A 26,045-nucleotide genomic window follows, 5' to 3' on the forward strand; every position below is an offset into this window, starting at 1 on the left:
CTTTCGTTACCTTCCTCAGGACCGCCTCTCCCAAATCATCAGCCTGCGAACGACAATGAGTTAGTGGGCAACTCTCCCCAGAAACCTAGAGGACAGACTCCTTATACCATCACCATCTGCATTTCCAAGGGCAACCAAGGTAAAGTGTCTCTCTGTTCCTTAGGTACAAAATATACCAGGAGATGAATAAAAAAAAAAATGAAATGAAAAATGCTTGGAGACGTGAATGAAGAGGAAATTGGGTTTGTGTCGGGGGTTTTTTGGGGGAAGGTGGGGGGACAGGAGAAATAGGGCTTGGACCCTGAGGTGGAAGTTTGTGAGAGAGAGAGAGAGAGAGAGAGAGAGAGAGAGAGAGAGAGAAGAGAGAGAGAACGAGCAAAAGTTTGGTTCAATTTTAGGATAGAGTGATTAAGATATTAATGTAATATATTGTTGTTTTTGTGAAGAGGGAGGGAGCCAGCAGTTGTTTATCCATTTTACAAAAGGTAAATGAAGAGATTAATAATAATGGTAATAATAACTGATCATGACAACAGAGACCAAGAGAAATTTAAATAATGAGACAGACAGAAAGATATAGAGATAGAAATTAAAACCTGCACTTCATTTTATCCTCAGTAATATTCTAAGAAAATTATCTTGGAAAGAAAATAAATTCAACCTCAGATGGCGTCTTTCTAGTAATTCCAAGACAGTCATTCCAAGCAACTCCCAATTAATTAACATTATGTGGCGAATTCCCGGCCCGTAAGGAAACGACGTTTGAACAAGATTCTCAGTTGAGATTCCAGGAGAAGAGACGTTGCACTGTGGGAGAATTTGAAACATTATTGGATAATTAATCCTTTCGGTAAACCGGGCAAATGTAAGACCATCGAGGTGTGCCGTTTGAAAATGGAGTTCCTGTGTTTATATGTGAAAGTTGTGGATTCTTTTTTTTTTTTTTATCTGCAAGGTGACTCACAGCCTTGGTTCACCTGTTTATGGATGAATGTGGCATTGACTTATGTTCTGTTTTTCTGTCTAGAGCCATATGTTTCTCTGTCGAGAGCCATCATTTGTTAGAGGACATGCATATACACTTTACACACACACATACATATATATATATATATATATATATATATATATATATATATATATATATATATATATATTATATATATATATATATTTTATATATATATATATATATATATATATATATATATATATATATATATATATATATATATATATATATATATATATATATATATATATATACGTGCATGTTTGTGTGCGCACGCACGCTGCTCCCCCTCATACATTTAAGAAGCTATTATATCACTGTAGTGGATTTCTCCGTCTTAGTTATGCCAATACTACTCCCCTGAATAGCTTACTCCCAGGGCATTTGTATCGAGCCATTACGTTTCAGTGTCACTGACGAGACAGAGACGAGGGCCTCAATGAAGCTGTATCCCTCCCTCGTACCCTCTCTCCCTCCCTCCCTCCCTCCTTCCCTCCTAATGTGCCGGGGATTCGCGCGAATCATGTGCCGTTGAGTGGAGCTTATCGGAGGGAACTGTGCCCGATCACTTCACGCTACTTGAAGTTGCAAGGGCCATTAGAAGCCCGTCGAGGGCTCTCTTTTCTTCTTGTTGTTGTTGCTGCGGTTGCGTCACTGACCGTACTCGTTGTGACGCCTGGTTAGGGGTTTAAATCAACTTATCAGTTATTGCTTTGGAGTTTTGGTAATTGAATCGCGCAGGTTAATTGTCTTTACCATTTGATGGAGGTTTTAGGTTTCACTTCCCCCGGTGATTTATTATTATCATAAACTGGCGGAACAAAGAGAATGTTTACTGGCTGTGTTGATCTGCCTAATTGGAAGCTTTTGTATGGTTAGACTCGAACCCGAGAAAACTTAAGACTTTTTTTGTTTGTAATATTCAATTTTGTAAAGATCATCACAGTACACTGTTAGCAAAATGTAATTCAACCCAACTCGTGAATGGAAACATGAGAGAGGAGTATCTCTTGCAGACATGTTTCCGTAATTATTCTCTCTCTCTCTCTCTCTCTCTCTCTCTCTCTCTCTCTCTCTCTCTCTCTCTCTCTCTCTCTCTAAATTCCGAGAAAATAGTGGATACTCTAATTCCATCGATGTATAGAAAGTTATAACAAAACACCAACGAAGGCCATCCATGCATTCCTGACACCATTCCCGCTTATTCCTCCGCGAAGATATTCTGGAATCGTGCCCAATACTACATTAGTTTTGGTATCCCCTCCCCTTCTCTCCCCCTTCCCCCTCTCTTTCTCCCCCTGGCTCATCATTCCCCGGAAAATCCCTCTGTGGCAAGGACAACCCTCTCCCCTCTCTCTCCAGCCCCCACCACCCCTCCAGGAATCCATGACCCACGAACCAGCCTCCTGGAAGAGCGCTCCTAAAATATAGCGCTGACTGTCGGCGCTGCTCTCTTTAATTCTGCCGTTTCGTCAAGGAGAATTTTACCCGGGGAAGGAGGCATGGGTTTAGGATGGTGTTGATATATCATTGTCTGTGTTTGAGAGAGAGAAAGAGAGAGAGAGGGTGGGAGCGCTTATTATTTTGTTTCTTCGTAGCGTGGGCGGAGCTTTGGTAATGCATTTTGGGCGTAAGAAAACGTGATTTGTATGTGCACTCAGTCTTGCTTCATTTTCATTTATTTGGTCGGGAGCTATCTATCTGCCTGTCAATCTGTCTATCTATCTATCTATCTATAAATTTAATATGTATATATACTGTATATATGTATTTATATATTATATATACATATATATATATATATATATAGATATATTTACATACATATAAATATATATATATATATATATATATATATATATATATATATATATATATATATATATATATATATATTAATTTCGAATGACATAGCGTATACATATCCCTTCAATCAAAATATTGTCAGGTTGCTTTTTTCATGTTTGGTTTTATCTAAGTTTATGAAACCTTTAGCTACTAAACTTTGTCCTTAGCAAAACAAAGATTCAAACCAAATCCTAAAACAAGTTTTCATTTTCACTGAGTTCATATATATATATATATATATATATATATATATATATATATATATATATATATATATATAACTATATATATATATATATATATATATATATGTACGTATCTAAATTATTAATTATTTTCACGTGGCATGAGCAACATAGAGGACCAAGTTTGTCCTGCCCTCAATTAATTCACTTTAAAAATATATATACCCTTTAATAATTACAGTAACGATAGGAATTGCACATATATTTAATGCGGCTCTCCCCTTGGCTAAGGAAACAATAGAAGTATTCTAGGGGAAATGTATTTGTTTTGGGGTTTCTTGAAGTTTATTCTCCCTCATACGAGTCGTATCGGATTTTCATTCAGTTTGTGCGCCCTTGTAGATTTTTTCGTTCCTTGTCATTTTTAGTGAAATATTTCGAATTCTTGCATATTTTCGCTCTCTCTCTCTCTCTCTCTCTCTCTCTCTCTCTCTCTCTCTCTCTCTCTCTCTCTCTCTCTCTCTCTCTCTCTTTTAATGATGCAGGTTTTGTTTTGGTGACTGATTTTACTACTTTTTCATTTTTATTGTCAGAGAATTCTGATCTGCTGTTCACATTGGATTAGGTTAGTGTTATTAGTTTAAAATGCTTGGCGTTTTGTCCTTATTATTTTTGTTGCCTTTAAAGTGTTATTTTTATTTAATTTAATATATATATATATATATATATATATATATATATATATATGTATATATACATATATATATATATATATATACACATTATCTATACATACATACATACATACATACATACATATCCGCACTCTAAGGTTTACATCAGTCATATTCATGAATCTCTCTCCCCGCCCTCAGGGTACGGCTTCAGCGTGAAATGGACCAAACCCCCCCGAGTGGAGAGGGTGGAGCCAGATCTTGCAGCCGACCGAGCCGGGCTCAGGGCCGGAGACTACATCATCTTCATTGGTGAACACAACGTCGTCAAGTACGACGAAAATGCAGTTCTTCAAATAATCAGGTGTGTTGTAGAAATGATTTTACTTGTTTTTGTATGCAGTTCTCCAAATAATCTGGTCTGTTCTGGAAATTATTTTACTTGATTTTGTATACTATTTTTTATCATTTAAAGAAGTTTACAATAGTTTTCAGTCACATGCAAAATATAATTTTTAAAGCGAAAAATATGTCATTGTTTCTCCTCTTTTCCCAGAGAGTGTGGTGAAACCCTCATCATGGAGGTGTACCGCAGGGGCATGACTAAGGTCCCTCGCGGTCTGGCCAACGGCTACGCTAACCGAGCTTCCATCAGCGAGTCTACGGCGTCCAGCGAATCTCACCCCAGGAAACGACTGAGCCATATTACCTTCAACTCGGAGGTAGGCTGGGGCCTCAATGTCTAAGGGCACGAGAGTAGCAGGTGCCCTTTTTATCTCGATAGATCTCGGAAAGCTCGATGGCTTCCTGTTTCACGCGAATCCGGGACTTATGATTTAAAAAAAAATGACGAGAATGTGCCGCTTTAACTTAACTCCCTGTGTATGACTTCAACCATTTTTTGTCGATTAGGACCTTCTACGTGCAATAACCTACACCCTGTGTATTTCAGAAATTTCTTGACGTTCATTGACGGCAAACGGTTAACGCCGCAGTGATAATGATGCAGTCATCTCGAAATCCAGTTATTTGAATGACCAGATTATTCCTTCTTATATTTTCCTCTTAGAGATACAATGTAAGTAATCGTTACGTTGTCAGACTGGAGCTATAAGAACAAGCAATGTCACTGCGATCAATAATGATCTCGACGTTCTCGAGTGAATTTTTAAACCAGACATTTTCCCGAGTCATTTTTCCAAAGGAATGTGTCTGGCTCGAAGAGAGTATGACCCCGGTTGGTGTCTTATGTAGTCAGCTTCCACGAACCGCGTCAGGTGGTCCCTTCCACTTCCTTGTCTATCATAGATTTTTCGTATTGCAAAAGTTTTTTTTTATGACTGAAGAGTATATATTTAGGAATAATATTATATTTTTATACGGTGAAGCCACGCGGACACCCATATATGAGCCAGTATACAATATATCGACAGTATTGCATCAGTTCCTTTATGATTTCCAAACAGTTTACCAGATCGTAAGCAGAACAGATAGAATTTTAAGAGGTCATTTTATGGAGCGCAAGATATGTACCAGAATTTGACCAGTACAGTATAAGCTAACATGATAGAGTTCTCCGTACTTATTAGCTTTTGTTAGTTGTTATCCACCTGATCATTACCTATTTGCACTTCCCCGTTTTTTATTATTTTTTATTTGTTTTTAGTTATTCTCCCTCATTTTGTATTCATTAAGTTGCGATCCACGCACGTAGTTACACGTCACTCTTTGTGTCGATTGTACCTTATTGCACACTGCTTAGACCATTGTAATATTTTTTTTGTATATAGTGTATAGCTTGAAATATATTTTTGACACATACACGTCTTATTGTAATTTTCGCCAGTAGTGTAATATATTTTGTATAATTTGTAAATATAAGACACCCACGTATTATCATTTTGTTTGTTTTCATCCTTATTTACCTTTTAAGTTCTAGGATTATTGTAGTTTTGTTATATTTACCTTTTAAGTTCTAGGATTATTGTAGTTTTGTTAAGAAATAATTACTGTATTTTTATTATTTTAGTTGCTAACACCTTTTGTATTCCCCGTTTGTTGAGTTATCGCGTAGAATTTGAGTTTTTGTGATTCTGCAATAGCAAATAACAGTTTTATAATTATGATTGGTATTGTTTCTGATTTTGGTAGTTTGGTTAAGTATAAGTTATACTAACAATAAATAATGTTATGGTATAAAAGTATTGAATTGAAAACACGTAGATTTTTTATTGTGTAATGTTTCTTAAACGTATTTGTTCAAGTAAGTATACCAGTTGAGAAAATGAGTAGTTTGACACTTGTATGACGCAGATGCACAGTCGCAATGGCTTTGCGCAAATGGCGAAAGACCAGTCATTTAACTTCAAGGGACGATGAAGTGCGTAAAACTATAAATGTCTTTAACCCTTATAGCCTTTACTATTGTGTTAAATGTAGATCGTCGTTCTAGTTTAATTTACGAAGGAAATAACGAAGGCAGACTGCATCACCCATAACACTTTGCGGGCCACTGCTGCGATCCAGCAACCATATATTGCACTGGGACGATCTGCCATAAAAATTGGCCTCCTGCCCCAGACTCCGGCAAGGGGTCAGATTTAACGGGCGATGTGTCGACTTTGCATTGCCGTCTGTAACATTCTCATGCCTGTGTCATCCGGTGTTGTCGGGTGTATGCGGGTTTGTGCGTTTCGTTTTTATAGTTTTATTTTGATTTTTTGATTTTCGTGCAGGGAAAAAAATTATCTTTGCAAAAATCTCATGTACGTACGTGTTTCGTAACTGATGTTAGGAAGACACGAAATGTCTTCAGATTTCGTAAAGAATCACCTGCAACCAATAACGTTTGTGTTAGAGTTTAGCAAAAAAAAAAAAAAAAAAAAAAATCAGGCATTTAATGTTTCAATTTCTGTAACCTAAAGTAGAAAAAACCTACAATGAATAATGTACATTGGACATTAAAAATAATTGACATGTCACATTTTTAATCATAAAGGAAATTGCCATGCAATGTGTATGTTGCAGATATAATCTGCAGCAACAAATCAACGTCTTCGTGACTTCAACGAAAGTATAAGGGTCTTTCACTTGGGCCAGTTAAGCAGCAATATTAGATTGGAGTTTATGAATTTAAAACACTGGATGTGTTATATGTTACATAACAGTAATAAAGTTATGTAGCAGTATTAAATGAGTGTTCATAAATTAAACATGGGATTTATTATATTTTACGTATAATAGTAATGAAAGAGGATTATCTGTAATCAAAAAATTGTGCAGCTTTATGACTGTAATAAGGAATTCCTCAGGGGTATAAGTTATCCATGAAATGTATATGTTATTCAGGGGACTTTAATTCTGCACAAACATATTTCTTTTTAGCTTATATTTTTTTCAGAAACATGGGGAAACTTTTTATTTTGAAAATTTTTATTTTTATGAGTTGATAATTTTCCGTTGTGTAAGGTAGACTATATTCATAAAGCTTGCATCGATAACTGAATTCTCAAAAAAAAAAAAAAAAAATTCGATAGAAAAGTAAAAATTATCGATCAAACTGCCTAAGAAATGCAGTATGTTCGTACCTTAAGACCGTTCCATAAAATCATGGTAAACGAATAAAAAAAAAAGGCTAGTTTTCCATGGAAGATGAGTATTTGTCAAACTCACCTTTTTGGTCACGATTTCATTTATCGAATTCACCTGTCACTTACCTTAGCGTCCATTAAAATCGCGGAGATGAAATTGGTTATTGACTGACTGACAGGTTATGATTTATGAAGGGGAACCTTGGTTGATTCCATTAGCATAAATCGTTATTGGCAACTTTCCAAGTGAGAGAGAGAGAGAGAGAGAGAGAGAGAGAGAGAGAGATGGAATTGGGGTTGTTGGTTGGAAAAGGTATCTTATGACATTAACTTGGTGCCTATTTGAATTTGATTTCTGTGTAATTGGTATAATATAATGTAAACATTGTTTGATTAAGATTTTTACATACAACGTAGACAGTCGGTGTTGAAGGAAGGTATGGTACCTTGTTCGTTTTATAGGTACGTTAAAACGTTGCCAAGAGAAACAGGAATACGTATTCGTATGTATTAAGGAACTGGAGATGAATAGGTGTCGAGTATCTGTATTAAGCGCCGCATTTGTCTTGTGAAATCATTTCTGCAAAGTATTTCTGGGAGGCTTGGCAGGGGGCAACGAAACAGTTTTGTGTGAGCTAGTAGAAGCCTGCAAAGATGATTGTCATATGTATGGAAATTCAGAACGGAGGTAAACATGACTTTAAATGCTTTCATTATAATAGAATACGCCGTTTGCTCAAGGCTTAAGAATTCTTTGATACCAGTCCTCGACATTTGAGATTTTTTTGCTTTGCCTTTGTCTTCTGTGTACTAACTACAACACATATACAAAATTTATCCCAAAGTTGTTATTGCCGAGATATTTACCAACAAATGTTGTTACCCAAGTTGTACTTTTTCCAAGTTCCCTCTTTCGAAGGTCGCGCGATTTCGGCCTCTGATTTTTTTTTTACCCCAGTGTATTTTGGGCGAAGATGTCTAGTATATTTGAACGCCTTTTTGTTATTTTCCTTCTGGAGTTTAAGACCCCCTCAACCTTACCTGTTAAATAATTTTATTTACACTGCCTAGGGTATGGTAAGTCGGGTGTGCGGGGGTAGTCCAGGGCAGGCTAAACTCCCCAGCCAGATGAATTAGGTTAGGTGAACTACATCCTTGCATTTCACTTTTTTTGTACCCCCCCCCCCATTTCAAAAACCCTGCTTTCCCATTGTGGTCCTTCATGATCATAGGATATAAAGTGGAGAGGAGGAGTTCGGTATCTCAAAAACTGCTCACTTGCTGAAGTAACGAACGTCAGAAACGTTCAAAGCGCACATTAAAAGATAGGGTTAGTGTCAATCTTAGCTCCGGAAAGCTTACTTGGTTTAAATTGAAAATCTACCTCGATCACAAATCACGATAATTCTGTGGTACCTTTAATTCTTGACCAAGTTCATGAACCACGTATTTTTCCGACTGGTTATGTTGTGTCGTATGCATGTCTAACTAATGTTATGAGTGCAAATCACTCATTTTTGAGTTTTACCCTCCCCTCAATATCCAGCAATTATAAGGGACCACAACGCCCTTCTGTTGACTCTAAACTAGGTGTTGCGACGCTAATTTTAGTAGCTATAATCAATCAATCAATCAGCCCAATCATTGAATTATGCAAACGATGGTCAGCTAACGCCGGTGGGTTGTAGCCGGGTGTGAAGAAAAGAAGATATTAGTGAAAAAGTAGACAACTGATCAGTGTCCTGTCACCATATACAGTAAATATTACTTTTAAAAACGAGAAGGCCTCGACGAGAGGATTCTCTCTCTCTCTCTCTCTCTCTCTCTCTCTCTCTCTCTCTCTCTCTCTCTCTCTCTCTCTCTCTCTCTCTCTCATTACTGTATTTTTGTGTTCAGTACAGAAGCCATGTGATGCAGTTGCAGCGACTCCATGTGAAACAACCTTGACAACATATTAAAAAGAGTCTTTTTGATGACTTGACAATAGCTGTCTTATTAATTGCCGGATGCAGTTTTAACAGGAATTCTCGGTTAATGCTTGAGTTTTCAGTTTTGTTTAAGAGCGGGAACAAAGTTCACGAAAGGTAAGGTATTCCCATGCTTTCATTCCTCTTGCCTTAATTAGTGGTTTAGAAATTATGATTTTATCATAATTGGGACTTCATACATAACTTTTGCAAAAACACACACACACACAGTAAAAGAGAGAGAGAGAGAGAGAGAGAGAGAGAGAGAGAGAGAGAGAGAGAGAGAGAGAGAGAAGAGAGAGAACGATTAATCAATAAGCAAGGGAATAACAATTACATGTATATATACATACATATATACACACACACACACACACACACACACACATATATATATATATATATATATATATATATATATATATATATATATATATATATATATATATATATACATATTTAATTGTTACTTCCGTGCTTATTGATCTCTCTCTCTCTCTCTCTCTCTCTCTCTCTCTCTCTCTCTCTCTCTCATTGTTAGTGCACTTGGCGTGGAGCACTGTGGGCATCACTAAAGAATTTGCAGCATCTCTTCGGCCCGCAGCTGCACCAACATTTTAGCCTTTTACTTTACCTCAGTTTCCTCTTTTCTTTTTCCAGCCTTGCTATCCAACCTCTCTAACTATTACCTTCAAGTGCAGTTTTGGCAGTTTCTCCCAGTTTCACCTTTAGATCCTCGTATTTCGCCTCATTTATTTTCTGGATCACTTTATCTTGCCATCCAACCACTTTAGCTAATCTTAAACGTTGAATGGCCGAAAGTGCCATAGTGGTTGGCTTTATAGCCTAAATTTCACGATTCTCTCTCTCTCTCTCTCTCTCTCTCTCTCTCTCTCTCTCTCTCTCTCTCTCTCTCTCTCTCTCTCTCTCCTTTGTTTCTCGTTTGGCATGAATTTTATAAGGGAAGCTCATAGCAGTCTGGGAAAGACAACACTAATCCTGTTATCAGCTCAACGTTAATAAAGCTTTGTGTCCCCAGACTGCACTGTGTGCATCGAATTTGATATAAATGCTTACGGTGGTTTAAATCTTGGTCCTCTTCTTTGATGCTCTCGGCAAGGGAGCCGTTATAAAGGTAGAAACCAGACGCTTTTTTTTTTTTTTTTTTTTTTTTTAGACAGATTAGGTGAATGAGATTGACCCTGGTGCTTGTGTTTATGTACTGGCAATAGGACAGGTAGGTTTTGTTTTCGCCGGTGGTAAATGAATCTCTCTCTCTCTCTCTCTCTCTCTCTCTCTCTCTCTCTCTCTCTCTCTCTCAGTTGAAACTTCGAAGTTTCTGCGTGGAGCATGAGCCATAATTTAGCGTAGGAGTTCCTGTAAGGTATATTGTCGCTTTCGTCTGCGGTGACAGAAATAGTTTGTCTCGTGCAGTCCCCGAATGACTACGGACTAAATCTTTGAGGAGGTATGTATATATATATATATATATATATATATATATATATATATATATATATATATATATATATATATATATATATATATATATATATATATATTCATACCGTAAATTAGGACCAAGAAAGTCTAACGACATCGCTCTCATATGAGAGAGAGAGAGAGAGAGAGAGAGAGAGAGAGAAAGAGAGAGCACGCTCTCTTATAATAAACTGCTGCGGAATGCGGAAATGTATAATTCGTAAATGGCATTGTTCACTTTGACGTGAAGGGATTGAGCAATAATGGTATTTCGACGCGTAATTGAATTTCTTCTGCAAAGACGAGTTTTTACATTGGCGGTTTATGAAGCGGACGTAAAGTTACGATAAAATAAGAAAGAAGTTATATTTTTATTTTTCCTTTAAACAGAAATAAAAATAAATTATCGGTAATTCAGTGTGAATTTCTCCAACATGTTTATGTTGATCATCAATAGTTATTTATCTGCAATATTGACAGCGGCAAAGATATTAATTTCATGCAAATAAACGTCTGTAAATAAGCCTGTGCGTGTATTAAACAGTCGAATATGCCAGTTATATTAGTCCCTAGCGAATATTTTATCGGCCAATTTAATTTGACAAAAGTACTGTTTAATTACGCCTCTGCAATGTTTAATGGTTGCGATGCTCGTATACAGAAACCAATCAATCGCCATTTTAACTTTCGTCGCTCATTCGTACGTCTTTATTTCCACTCCAAGTTATACTGTAAACCAACAAAACTCCATGAAATATGGCCTTGGGTCATGCAACGTCATTCCAGCAGACATTTGCTTCGAAAACTGGAACAGACCTTGAAGTAGTTTGTCGAAGGAGCAGAGGGTTACAGTGAGACCCGAGAGCCCTGTTTACTTTCTTTTTTTCTTTCTTTATTTCTTTCTTGAAACCTCCAGCTGAAACCGCTTATGGACAGTCAACAAAGTATAAACCCAAGACGGCTTCAGAGGGAAATCAACCCGCAGCGGGAGACAAGTTATAGGAAAAGGCGATAAATGAATGAATATATCAGTTTAATCGTTAATCACATCAGCGTATCGGTGGATAATGGGTCCCTTCGTTTTCATTTGGTATTTCGTACTGTACCTACGGATACTGTACTGCTCTTTTATGATAATTCGATGTGTATTGGGTTCTACGGATTCTTATCTCTATTACTTTGCGACTGCCGCCAAGCTTGGTAGCAATAACGATTATTGCGTCACTTATTCGTGATTTAGATGCTTTTATTAGATTCGGAATCCATTCGAAGGTTATTTAGGAACCATTTCATTAGGGGTTACGATCATGAAGGTTGTTCCTGTTTGGGCAACAATGCTGATGAAGTAACGAGAGAAAATAAATGGAAAATTACTCAACTGTTGAGAGAAAGGTTATTGCTTGTATTGTTATAAAGATTTTAATTACTGTTGACATAAATGTGTTATTAATTATCCCAGAAAGATTGGTAGTGAGGTCTAAGATAAGAAAATTATAATTATTATTCAGCAACTTTTTAAGGAAAGGATATTGGCTATCATGTCAAAAAGGTTTTAGTTACGTACTGGCGAAGTAAATGAGTTATCAGTTATTACAGAAAGATTGGCAATCAGGTATAGGATTTGATTTTTGGTTTTGTGTAAAAATAACTAAAAAAACTATTGTGCCGGCTTTGTATGTCCGTCCGCACTTTTTCTGTCCGCCCCCAGATCTTAAAAACTACTGAGGCTAGAGGGCTGCAAATTGGTATGTTGATCATCCACTTTCCAATCATCAAACATACCAAATTGCAGCCCTCTAGCCACAGTAGTTTTTTTTATTCTATTAAGGGTAAAGTTAGTATAATCGTGCCTCTGGCAACTATATAAGACAGGCCAGCACCGGGCTGTGGTTAGTTTCATGGGCCGCGGCTCATACAGCATTATATCGAGACCACCGAAAGATAGAGCTATTTTTGGTGGCCTTGATTATACGCTGCACACAAAACTCCATTGCGCCGAAGAAACTTCGCCTTTTTTTTTTTTTTTTTTTTTTTTTTTACAGAAACTGCTGCTTTTTCCCGCGACGAGGTAATGTTTTTATCAAATGACAGCTCGAAATGGCGGTCTAGTTTCCTCTGTCATGAAATGAATTCCAAAAGGGCCCAGCCTCGAATGTAGTCATCTGTGACAAATATACCGATTCGTAGTTGCGACAGAGATAAATGAAACGGATCTGGCCCTGCGATAATTGACGGAGGCTTCGTCGTGTGGAATAAGTTCGAATGTTCAGTGGTGTTGTTTGAGCTTTTATTCAAGTTTTGCGTTTACTGCATCTCGTTTGTATCTGGTTCTGTGTCAGTGGGCAATATCTGAGACTGCTGAAGAGTCATTAGTCCTTTTTTTATTTTTATTATTTATTTATTTATTTTTTTTTTGTACATTCCAAAGTCTTTGTTTCACTTTGAATCTGAATCTGGCATCAAGAAATGTGACGAGACAGTACTGTCCGTGTAGAACTTCATATAGTGATTTTTTTTTTTATTTACTTAAGAGCAGTTTTATATCTCTCTCTCTCTCTCTCTCTCTCTCTCTCTCTCTCTCTCTCTCTCTCTCTCTCTCTCTCTCTCTCTCTGCCTTTCGACTCGTTATATGGTTTGTAAGATGCGTGGTATTTTATCACCTAATCATTTCAATGTTTGATTTTTAGAAATGGCTCTTATTGTAATTGTATATATTGTGATATCAAGGGCTATTTAACAATCAGAATTGGTGAAATTTTGTCAGAGTAGGACTGGTAGTCAGTTCTACATACTGGATTTGAAAAGGTAGTGATGAAAAATTAACTTTTTACAAGTCCTGTCGTAACATGCATAAATAACGTTCATTATCTTGTCATGGGGTCACGTATTTGTCAGTTTTTTTTTACAAAGTTAGGCGAGTTTTCAAAATTTTGTAAGCAATTGACTATCGATACAGTTCCATAAGCAAAGGCATTTTTGTAAGCATTACATCTATATAATCTTAGGAAGTCACCGTATTTTAACAGAAAGAAGAAAAATGTGAAACACTGTTTAGACGTATTTTCCTCGAAAATACTGTCCCAGTAAGCTGTAATAATTTTTATTTAATAAGAAATAGTTATAGTAGTTATGCGCTTTACTGTACCTGCGTTCATCTTCCCTTTCGTCCATCTTACTTTCTACCTTCTCCTAAGAATTGTTTAATAGTGCAACGCTGAGGTTTTCCTCCTGTTACACCTTTTAAACTTTCCTATTCTCTGTTCCCTTTTCAGCACTGAAGGACCTCACAGGTCCCAGCGCGTGGCCTTTGGCCAAAATTCTATATTCCATTCCACTCCCTTTTTCCAATGGATTAGGCCGCATGTATTTACACTGCCTTGCTTGATGGATGACCCATCGGAGGTTCGTTGAATCGGATGGATTCAGGAAGAAGAATGGCTTTCTAGCACAAGAGGGGCCGTCATGCATTTAATGGCTGTGGAGGGAAATATTTCTAGTGTTTTTTACTTCCACCGACTATTCCCTTTTAGTCCTGAGATTTCTCAAGAGGCTTGGTGATAGATAGTGAAGTTCCCTTCCCGTCCTCCATTTTATTTATTCATTTATTTATATTTACAAATGCTCTTCATATATCTGCTACTCTAGCCGTTTTATTTATATTTTTTCCTGTTTGTTGGAAGCGAATCTAGACTTTTTTTTTTTAAGCAGTTGAGAAATTTATGAGCAATAGGACTTACTGAACTACTGGCTTAACTAGTTCGCCAACAGATAAGTTATTTGATTATCACTTTGATTAAATTTCCCCAAGAATAAATAAAGGTGAATGTGCAGCTGCAACAGCCCCCGTCCCCTTCCCCGCTCTCTCACCCACTCTTTCTCTCGGTATGTGTAAGTGTCTCTTTAGGTAAATCTGGGTTTGAATCCCGGGGGAGAAAGAAACCGTTTGAGCAACGTCTCGGGAAAACGGTCCTGTTTCCGTTAACATTGGTAGTTAATGAGGTGGAGGTGTACCTGGTGGTCGGTACACTGTTGAAGAATGCAGACCCGGGTGGAGAGTGTAACAGAAAGCAAAATGTCTATTCATATGACACCGCAAATGAAAGGGTGACGTCCATAACAGCGGGATGTAATTATTCATAAAAATTTTGTTTTTCTCGGTATTGGCGCGTTTCTTTTAATGTCACTTATTTCTCTCATGATCCTAGCGGTGAATTATGTACCTATCCGTTAGTCGACTGTTGTGGTCTGCCGCCGGAGAAAGAAGAACCAGAGCGAGAAAACAAAAAAACAAAAATGATAGATGTGAGCGCTCACCACTATGTCAAAACATGTCATTATATAAAAAAATTGGAGTGCCTCGACGAGGTAACTCTCAACCCATCATGGTAAAACCACCCATCAGGTTTTCTCTCTCTCTCTCTCTCTCTCTCTCTCTCTCTCTCTCTCTCTCTCTCTCTGTATGTGATACTTATATGGTATGAAAAATCCATCCCCATTTTTACCTCCCCATTCCCATTGTCATTGCAGAATTGCAAGAGCGAACTAAAATGCAATCTGGTACTCGTCCTACATTTTTCCGAATGCAAATGTGACTTCATTCCGTGTTTGACGACGTGAAAAGAGAAAGATATACAAAAAAAACCTGCGAAAATACTCGACGTTTAAAGACGTTTGCAGGTACCGGAGATAAAACGAGAATGCTTGGGAAAGAGGGGAAAGAAAGAAATATGATAATTCCTTTTGTCAAGAGGTTCTCTAGGGTTATGGTAGTAGATGTCATGGCTTAGATTTCAGTCGATTGTATTCATATATATATATATATATATATATATATATATATATATATATATATATATATATATATATATATATATGTATGTATATATATATATATATATATATATATATATAATATGCATATATATGTGTGTATGCATATGTGTGTATGTGTATATATGTGTATTAAAACTACGTATAAAGTGAGAGACGATGACTAGATATTTTGCGTTTTGTGAATTTCTTAAGGCACGCCCTTTGAGTTCAAGACTACTAGAGTGGTCCTGCTTTCATACATACGTGCATACATACACAGGAATGCCTACATAAATACTCACAAAGATATATCTGTCGATCTGAGAAATTCGGACATGTATTGTAGCGACATTAGAATTGGGCAACCTTCATACCCGTACGTAATCAAGGCTTATAGGTAGAAAAGAGAAAAGGTGTGAATCTAAACCCGGAAGAAGCGATAAAATTAACTTCGTGATATTGACTTCTATTTTCAGAGCCAATATTTTGAAGTGATGAGGTCTAATTGGAAAAATGATCGTTTCGTAATCCATTCCACGCCTCCATTGCTAGCACCAGATCGCTTGCAATTTGTCCATATTGATAACTTTGCGAGAAGTTTATACATTTGATAAAATTGGTTTTTACATAATGGCGATTTTTATTACTGAAATTGTTGAATGAACTGAGGACATTCCTTCCCCCTCTCTCTCTCTCTCTCTCTCTCTCTCTCTCTCTCTCTCTCTCTCTCTCTCTCTCTCTCTCTCTCTCTCGTACAAATGTCAGGTCTGGGTTCAGTTGCTGAACAAAGAAAGAACCGGCTGGGTATCTTCTCTTAATCCTGTTGTGTTTGAATTACGTATGTGGTGGCCAGTTAATTGTAAGGGATGCCACGCAATATGGAGAGAGAAATGGTCTTTACCCTCACTGTAATTAAAAAAAAAAAGAGGAAAGGGGGGGGGTGAGGAAGGGTTGGCTGATTTAGGGTAATTCTCATCTCCATCGGGTTGAAAACTCTTTAGATTCCTACCCTCACGAGGCAGATTTTCAAATTTTCTCTCTCTCTCTCTCTCTCTCTCTCTCTCTCTCTCTCTCTCTCTCTCTCTCTCTCTCTCTCTCTTATGTAACGCACATATGCTCGCTATGAAAAAGATAGATCAGTCCCATCTCCAATTCTTTCACTCCTCATTTCCATTACGATTGCAGAATTGTGCGAGAATAGGAAAAGGCCATCCGATTCCCATCTAGTGTTTTTAAAAGGCGATTGCTTCCCGGTCAGGTTTCATTTATTAATTATTGCACGACATATAGGTGCATTGAAGGTATGCGTATGTGCTCTGTATAATGTAAATGCTTGGTTTTAATGGGAAACGGGGGAAAATATTTTGGTGGTTGTGAAATACTGGAAGTTTAGCTCGTTATAAACGAGGATATTAAAACAAACGAGCTGTTGCACATGCATGAATAATGATGAATTTTCGGGGGAAGAATTAATGTAATATGACATAACTGGCGGAGAGGGATAGGCAACTTTTATCTAGCTAAGTTTAAAGGAAACAAAAAGAAGATATCTCTCTCTCTCTCTCTCTCTCTCTCTCTCTCTCTCTCTCTCTCTCTCTCTCTCTCTCTCTGGGCCTTCTCGGTGTAGTGACAGCATACTCGCCTCACAAAGGCCTGCGTTCGATTCCCGTGGGAGGAAGGAACTTCATGGGTACGTTCTTCCTAAAGCGTGATGTGCTTTGTCGATCTTAGCATAATTCAGAAGTTGCTGTAATCTCGCCGTTGCGATGGAAGTGATGCCATTTTCTCTCTCTCTCTCTCTCTCTCTCTCTCTCTCTCTCTCTCTCTCTCTCTCTCTCTCTCTCTGAAAAATCTTTACATTAAAGGTTCTTTTAAGGAATTATTAGATGGATCCTTTTGATCAATAAATCTTCTACAACTTTTTTTAAAAAGAAAATCGTGAAAAATAATGTTTCGGCAACTGAGATAAAAAAAAAAGTAGTATTGAAATCAAAAGACCATTGTTAGATAAAAAGAAAATTTAAAGAATAGGCCAATAATGTATGTAGAGAATTCACGGAGACTAAAATCAGTTGAACTTATTGCTGCATGTGCTTAAATGTTTGAAATTTTAATTTTTTGAATCTTTAAATTACAAAGTTTAAATTACGAACTTAACACGGTGTCAAACTTACTTACTGTTTCCTCTCCTCTTCCTCCTCCTCCTTCTACTCCCTAATGCCACTTCCTCTTCCTTCCTCCCCATCTTCCTCTTCCTCCTCCTTCTTCTCACTTCCTCTTCCCTCCTCCTCCTCCCCTCTTCCTATTCCCACTTCCTCTTCCTTCCTCCTCCCCCTCTTCCTGCTCCCACTTCCTCTTCCTTCCTCCTCATCTTCCTCTTCCCCCTCCTTCTTCGCACTCTCCTCCTCCTCCTCCTCCTCCTCCTCCTCCTCCTCCTCCTCAGAGACGAACCACTCCTCATCTTCCACCACCTACTGCTGTTGCTCTTCCTCATCTTCCTTCTCTTCCTCTTCCTCTCTTCCTTCTTTCTGCTTACTTCTCTCTTTCTTTTCCCATTTCCCCCAACTCCATCCTCTCTTCCTCCTCCTTTGCCCTCTCCCTATTCCCACTTCCTCTTCCCTCCTCCTCCTCCTCCTCCTCACCCCTTCCTATCCCACTTCCTCCTTCCCCCCTCCCTACTCCCACTTCCTCCTCCTCCTCCTCCTCCTTTCTTATTCCCACTTCCTCTTCCCTCCTCCTCCTCACTTTCATCTTCCCTTCCTACTCTTCCTCATTCCCTTCCTACTCTTCCTCATTCCCTTCCTCCTCAACCTCCTCCTCTTCCTCCAAAACCCCTGAGAGCAACTTCACCTCTATTGTCAATAATTAACGCTCATGTAACATCACTCGACGAGGGCTCCCCCTCCCCCCACCTCCTCAAAAGTACATTAAAAGTTCTAAGATGGAGGAGACCAGTGGGAGTCTCGAGTTGCAAAGGAAGCTGATAATGACGGCATTATTATTATTATTATTATTATTATTATTATTATTATTATTATTATTATTATTATTATTATTATTATTAGAAGGAAGTAGGCCCTGTCTTAAACAAGTCCTGTTAAATAGGATGGCTATATATGTCATTTGAGTTAATTTTATTTTGAGTTCTTTCAATTTTCCCCATAATTATTCTTTCTTTTACGCTAATATTGAGCAGTATTTGTGTTTACTAAAAGATTATAAAAGACGAAATGCTGAGATGCTGGGCGGATTCCTCAAGTACGTACATGGCAATACGTGAATGTTTGGTACACTGAGATTTCAGGTTTTAGACTGCAAAGGCCGATGGGAAGGGCAACATCACCTTCTCGTCGAAAAGAAAGATGAAGAACAAGGGGGAGGAGGGTTGGGAAAAATGGAGATGTAGGCTCGAAGGAAGAGGTTAATTTATAGCTAATAATTGTTACTTGTAAATAATCATTAGCTGTTAAGCTTTGTATGGTGTCGAGGTTTAGAATTTATATATGTGAACTGTTTAGCATTATTCTTTTGCAGTCAATTTCATGCCTGCATTGACTTTTATCAGTTCGTCTTCAATATATCGGTAACAGTGAGAGCGGTTTTAAGTTGTGGATACAATTGGTTCTGCCTAAAGGTGATTTCTGTGACCCAAATTTTTAGATAAATTGGTACCATGTCGCATTCTCTCTCTCTCTCTCTCTCTCTCTCTCTCTCTCTCTCTCTCTCTCTCTCTCTCTCTCTCCTCGTGTCCTTGGGGGTGTCGTGAGAGCACGCTCTTCGCCTAAACGAAGTCTGGGTTCGATTCCCGAGGGAGGAGTGAGCGATCTGGGTACGTCCTTCTGTCTGAACTATTGTGGCATTCGTAAATAACTCTCTGATACGACGATCGTTCTCTCTTCGAGATAGAGAGAGAAAGAGAGAGATCGTGGTATTAAAGGTTTATTTAAGAAGTTAAAACATAATTGATTCAGGCAAAAAAAAAATATATATTGCAAAAGCAGAAATGAAATGAAATGAACAGACTATCGTATTAGAGAGAGAGAAAAAAAATGGCCATTAATGTAATTTGATTTTTACAAATGCAAAAGTAATTTGTTACACTAAACACGCAAGCATATGGAATGGGTTAATGATCACGCAGTTTAATTTACAAATTAGTAAAGCTTTCCTGCCGTGATAATAAATTGCATATCTACAATTCGAGTTTTCCCCGTCTCCTAACGTGCGTTTACAGCCACCTACCGTAAATTGCGTTGTTAGACGTAATTAAAACTAGTGGACTAATAACCAACAGGGATTCAAAAGAACGTTGAGATTATTGCAATAAAGATTTGTAACGAAAGTCCTTCGGTGTTGAAAACTGTCATTCCTGCTCCTTGCATTCCTAAACTTTGGGCCAAACATCATCCTTCTCTTCATCCTACATTTTCACCATCCCCACCTTTAATACCTCTTTTCCCCCCCCCCTCATCCTCCACTTCCTCCCGTTAATCCTCTACCTAACCTCCTCTTTTCTCGTCGTTGGCTAGAAGTGTCGCGACGCCAGATTATAAAAATCGACCAGTCATCTTCCCACGAGCAGCTGTAGGTTATTGATGAATTCGTAGTGCTTTTGTTGTTATTATTATTATTATTATTATTATTATTATTATTATTATTATTATTATTATTATTATTTCAAGGGCTTTGCTGAACTTTAGCTCTATTTTTCTCCAGGAAGGGCCAGTGAAGTTACTGAACAAACATTGGGCTTGCAAGCTCTCTCTCTCTCTCTCTCTCTCTCTCTCTCTCTCTCTCTCTCTCTCTCTCTCTCTCTCTCTCTCTCTTCAGTGGAAAGACTCGATTTAAAAACAGTACAAGGGACTTGAGCTTCAGTCACATTTAAATTCATTACGGTCTCATCTTGTGCCTACGACTCCTAACTTTCGCAGATGTCTTCTCATTCACTTTGTCGTGGGCTTTATCGTCTTTTTTTGGGGGGAGGGGGGCGAAGGAAGGGGGGAAGCACGGAATGATTGAATGAATGAAGTCATGAAGATTAGGCTATAAAGCCAGACGCTTAAGACTTTGAAAAGAGGGAGCTTGGGTTGTTTGGAGTTCAAGATAAAATGTCCCCAAAAAATAAATGAGTAAGTACAAGGATCTAAAGGTGAAAGTGGGAGAAAATACCCACTTTCACTGGGAAGTCATAGTTTGAGAGGTTGGACAGCAGGATGGGAGGAGGGGGAGGAAGCGGGAATGGAGGTTAGGTAAAAGGCTAAATAGTGGGTGCAGCTAGGGGCCAGAGGGACGTTTCAGACACCTTTTATCGCACCTTCGGTGCATAGCGTGAGGTGCACCGTTAGCACTACCTCTCAGCGGTGAGAAGCATGGAATAGACAGGTGGCATTGGGGACGTCCCATCAGACCGCACTACCGCTTAACAAAACGGTAGCGTCGTCAGTGCACCTCACGCAGTGCACTGTAGGCATTACTGTGCAGCGTCTCTTTGGCCCATGGCTGCAACCATTTTCATTCCTTTTACCGTATCTCCGTTCATATTCTCTTTCTTCCACCTTACTCTCCACTCTCTCCTAACAATGGTTTCACAGAGCAATTGCCAGGTTTTCTTCCTGTTAAACCTTTAAGGCTTTTTTACTCTCAATTTCCCTTTCAAAGCTGAATGACCTCGTAAGTCCCAGCGCTTGGCCTCTGGCCTAAATTTTATATTCTTTTCCATTCTATCCCTAAATATTAACACTAAGGGAAGGCAGAGAGATAAGATTGAGGAGTAAAACTTAGGAAATTGAATTAACAAGAGAAAAGCGTCTCGTAAAGTTTCATCAGACGAAGAAAGGTTGGTAACCCACAGGTGATTACATTAGAAACTGAGGAACGAAATGCATATGACCTTTTACAGGTCAAGCCTTAGGTCGATTGTCGACAGCTGAATCGAATGTTTCATATTTTAATGAAGGCACTTTTTTTTTTTTTTTTTTTTTTTAGTTATATACAGATATTTCCAAGAGCTGTTACGCCAAGTTTTTCTTTTTATCGTAGTTTATTTCTTTGTCTTTAATTTTCATCCCCTGGTATGCTTCATGTTAGCGCATTCGGTTGCATGTCCCCTTGGGCCTGTCCTGTAATGCGTTAATGAAATATGCTAATTACCATTTAGCCAGACATCTAATATGAAAGTCATTTATATAATTCTAACAAACGTGTGTCAACCATCTTGAAACCATGTCTTAAGGTTTATTAATCCATTCTTATCTTTATGATGATAATGATAGATTTAGTTGGATATTCTCGACCAACCCGGCGTCCATTGTGAATGTCAAAAATAATGTGTGTGTGTGTATGTATGTATATATATATATATATATATATATATATATATATATATATATATATATATATATATATACACATATTATACACACATTATATGTATATATATATATCTGTCTGTGTGTGTGTTCCGTAGGTGGTGTCAAGAATAAGGGCAGTCCCATACATTCTTCATATGGTTACCATAGGCTTTCCATCGCTACCACTTATTCTTTAATCGAAGAATGTTGTAATAGAAGGAGAGCCCGAGAATACTGTTGCCTAAGTTCAGATGTCTACAGCAGGACTTGAAATCCTCATTTTTATGTATTTTATTCTTTAGAGAACTGAAGTGTTAACTGATACCGATGCATGTGCTTATTAAATACGGAAACTTTGTGACAAGTCTATGACCTTTGATGCTTTATATTGCGGTGTTTGCATGAAAGTTCGTGCTTTCGAAAAGAAACGATAAACGAGAACACTTACACCTGCTGTTTCTGAAGGTTTAACACGATTAATGTAAAAGGTTTAAGTTGGCTACAGGCAGAAAAGTGCAATTTTCCTGTAAATTTAAGTTTCTAAAGCCTTCAGTACCCGAGAATTCCTATGCCTTTGGAACAGACCCTCTTTGGATAAAACTTTGAATGGAGCTAATTACCTGTAATGTAGTAATGGACGCGTTCAGCGTCTGCATAAAATGGTAGGAAGGATTTAATTAATTTAGGAGTCCGAGTTTCAAGGAAAAATTGAACACTATTCGCCGTAATTCGAGTAATTGTTATTACATACCTTGAGGCATCAGAGACACGCGTTTTTTGACTTTGTACAAATTTTAAACTGAAGTTTTGGTCCTTACGAATCAAAATTCATTTCAAAAGTATGTACGTAGGTGAATTTTGGAACCCTTTGTTCTTGAATGTGATTACCTCGTCCTAAACATTTTACTGGAAATATGCTTGCAATAAATGCAACATTGTCTTATAAATACATATATACACACAGACATATATATATATATATATATATATATACATATATACATACACATATATATATATATATATATATATATATATATATATATATATATATATATATATATATATATATATATATATATATATATTAATCCCACTGCAAGGCTGTAGTGGAGACAAACCAAATGACTTATATGTTTGTGCTTCTGTTTGTTCGTCACACTTTTATTTACGAAGAGAAAATTGATGACAATTGAACCCTGCAAAGGGGTAGTGCCGTCAGCGCACCTCATGCGGTGCACTGTAGGCATTACTTAAGGTTCTTTACAGCGTCTCTTCGGCCCCTAGCTGCAACCCCTTTCATTCCTTTTGCTGTGCCTCCATTCATATTCTTTCTTCCATCTTACTTTCCACCCCCTTCTAACAATGTTTAATAGAGCAACTGTGAGGTTTTCCTCCTGTTACGCCTTTTAAACCTCTTACTCTCAATTTTCCTTTCAGCGCTGAATGATCTCATAGGTCCCAGCACTTGGCCCTCGGCCTAAATTGTATATTCTCGATGATAGTTGAATTAAAGTGGTATCGCAGTCTTTAATGGGTTATGAGATGGTCCATTGTTAGAGGTTAATTTTTGTGAAAATTTTATTTTTAAAAAGTCATTTCAGTGATATTTTGGTCGTCATTACATTTTCCATTTTCTTGGTCGAGTTATATCTGTTTATCGATGTATGACAATTCCTTTTGTCGATGTTTGACAATTATTCTTTGGGGGAAAATATGACATTTTTATTGCAAAATTGTCATTTTACAAATGTTCTCTATACTGTAAAGTGATTTTAAGAGAGTTTTGCCTACTTGCAAGTAGGGGGTTGATCATTTCACGTTAATTGACAATGGTAAGGAAAGTAAGCTGAATTTTAAAATGGGTCTTCATGGATTAGAATTGAGCAAAACATACTGATTCACGATAAACCAGGTTTTTCATTATCCATAATGAGTCTCATTTCATTTCGGGTCCATATAATATGTTGGCAGTGATAGTGATTTAATGTTTGATGACAGTCTATTTATCATGTAGTTGTGTTTAACACAGTTTAACGACATTTTAATTTTTCCCATTTTTTGGGGGAGAGTTAACTCGTATTACACGTGTATTCTAAACATACATTAGCACTAATTTTCGCCCTACCCACCCTCTCTCTCTCTCTCTCTCTCTCTCTCACTCCCGATTAGTGGATCTGATCGGTAATAAGTAATACCTCGAAAATGTTTCTTTCTAATTTTTCGCAACAGTTTATTGCCGATGAGGTTTATTCTTTGAAAACGCAAACACTTAGAGAGAGAGAGAAACTTTGTAAATTACTGCGAGACACAATCGACTTTTTAGTCCGTCAGTAGTATTGTTTTAGTCGGTTAAACTGGGGAATATTGAGAATTAGCCATTTTACGTATAATTTTGTTTTTTTGCAGTGGGGGGGGTTTGTAAAACTGATTATACATACACATGGAATGCATTACCAGGACCATCCATTTAATTAATAGATATATTCAGATGTGTTCGTTTGCTGTAATCACTTTGACTTTGAATGTCCTTAACAAGTAAATGTGTGTTTTTTTTTATAAATCAATAGCATATTCGATTGGACTTATATTTCCATTAGACTTTTTCATTAAACATAGGCCTGGAAGCATGATTTGTATTATTAAGTAGGCTCTAGATTCCTTCTCCAAAATACGAAACTTATCGAAAGAATTTCAGTATCATAACCACTATGCCAGATGTCCTAATGCGCATAAAAAAAAAATCTTAATATGCATAAAAATCTTTTCCCTACTATGTCTCCATTACCTGAGAGCTCCATTTTCGTGTGTAGCAGCGAGTTGAATGTTACGTATATATGTGTTTGCATGGAGCATGTTGAGTGTCGCCGTCGTTTCAATGTTTAACCGGATTTTAGCGTCTTAATGATTTTAAGTTCGTTGTTTATTTGACGGCCGTAACGTTTGTCACGCCTATTACTGCGCCGTTAAAGCTTAGGCAGGGGACATTTCTCCCGACATTTGTAATGCTCGTGTCGGGCATTTAGCCTTGTTCACTGGGTATAAATGTTCCGGATCGCTTTCATAATTCAGGTGATTATTAATATTACAGTCAACACTCAGTGTAAAGGCATGTTGTAAATGCTCACGTATTCAGCTCGAGATTTTGATCTTGAATAATTAAAAAAAATTTTTTTATGGAGAATGGGCTTTGAAATTGTAGACGGTAAAAAGGCTGTGCTTGGAAACGAAAGTTTTAAAGCGCCACTTGTGTCAAAGCAGGCCATATCACAACCCCCTGCCCCCTCCCCCCATCAGAAATAGAAACAAAAAACTGTCGATGTCCAGTAAAGACAACTGAAGGAGTTGGGGTCATATTTCATCAGTATACTGGGAGTATTAAGTATAAAATGAGACTTTAAGAATAGAACAATCAGCTGCAATAGTTCTGAAATGTACCTCAGTTACTACTACCATTGTAGTTAATATAAAAGCAGTATGCATATATCTATTGATTTTTTTGTGTGAAAGTCATATTCTACGGGTAACTCCAAACTTTAGACTTGCCGTCATCCAGCACGGGTCCAGTCTCTTACACCACCCTCTCCTGTTAGTACAAAGAATGAAAGGTACCTGAGTCCAAGCTTTGGGACGGTACGCAACGTCCCTATGAATAGGAATCGCCAGCCTGAATCTACTTTAAATTATCTTTATTATTGACGGGATGGGTGCACACTCCATTTCTAATAATAATAATAATAATAATATTGTACACCCATTCTGAGGTGACAGTAACAAGATCCCTCTGATTCCAAGAGCCAAACTTCAAGGTGTAATAGGAATCACTTTATTAAATTTATGCAAGATTTCCTTCACGTGGTGCACTGTAGGAATTGCTTAAGGGTCTTTGCAGCGTCCCTTCGGCCCTTAGCTGCAACCCCTTTCATTCCATTTACTGTACTTCGGTTCATACTCTCTTTTTTCCATCTGAATGTCCATCCTCTCCTAACAATTGTTTATAGTGCAGCTGCGAGGTTTTCCCCAGCTTAACCTTTCCGACCTTCTTACAGTCAGTTTCCTTTTCAGCGCTGAATGACCTCATAGGTCCCAGCGCTTGGGCTTTGGCTTAGGAATATTTCAAATAAA

The 26,045-nt window shown here is 37.6% G+C and overlaps 1 protein-coding gene across 5 annotated transcripts in view; it reads left to right on the forward strand.

The window, feature by feature from the left end:
* The window catches only part of LOC136836045 (uncharacterized), a 490,804-nt gene that overhangs the window by 266,399 nt on the left and 198,360 nt on the right, over positions 1 to 26,045 (forward strand). For all 5 annotated transcript variants that reach the window (XM_067099927.1, XM_067099930.1, XM_067099931.1 and 2 more), the window contains 3 exons: positions 20 to 139; positions 3,921 to 4,083; positions 4,276 to 4,441. In XM_067099927.1, coding sequence (XP_066956028.1) covers positions 20 to 139; positions 3,921 to 4,083; positions 4,276 to 4,441 — 449 coding nt within the window. The remainder of the gene's footprint in view (positions 1 to 19; positions 140 to 3,920; positions 4,084 to 4,275; positions 4,442 to 26,045) is intronic.

This window comes from Macrobrachium rosenbergii, chromosome 56, assembly GCF_040412425.1.
Source record: "Macrobrachium rosenbergii isolate ZJJX-2024 chromosome 56, ASM4041242v1, whole genome shotgun sequence".
In the NCBI taxonomy this organism is placed as follows: Eukaryota; Metazoa; Arthropoda; class Malacostraca; order Decapoda; family Palaemonidae; genus Macrobrachium; species Macrobrachium rosenbergii.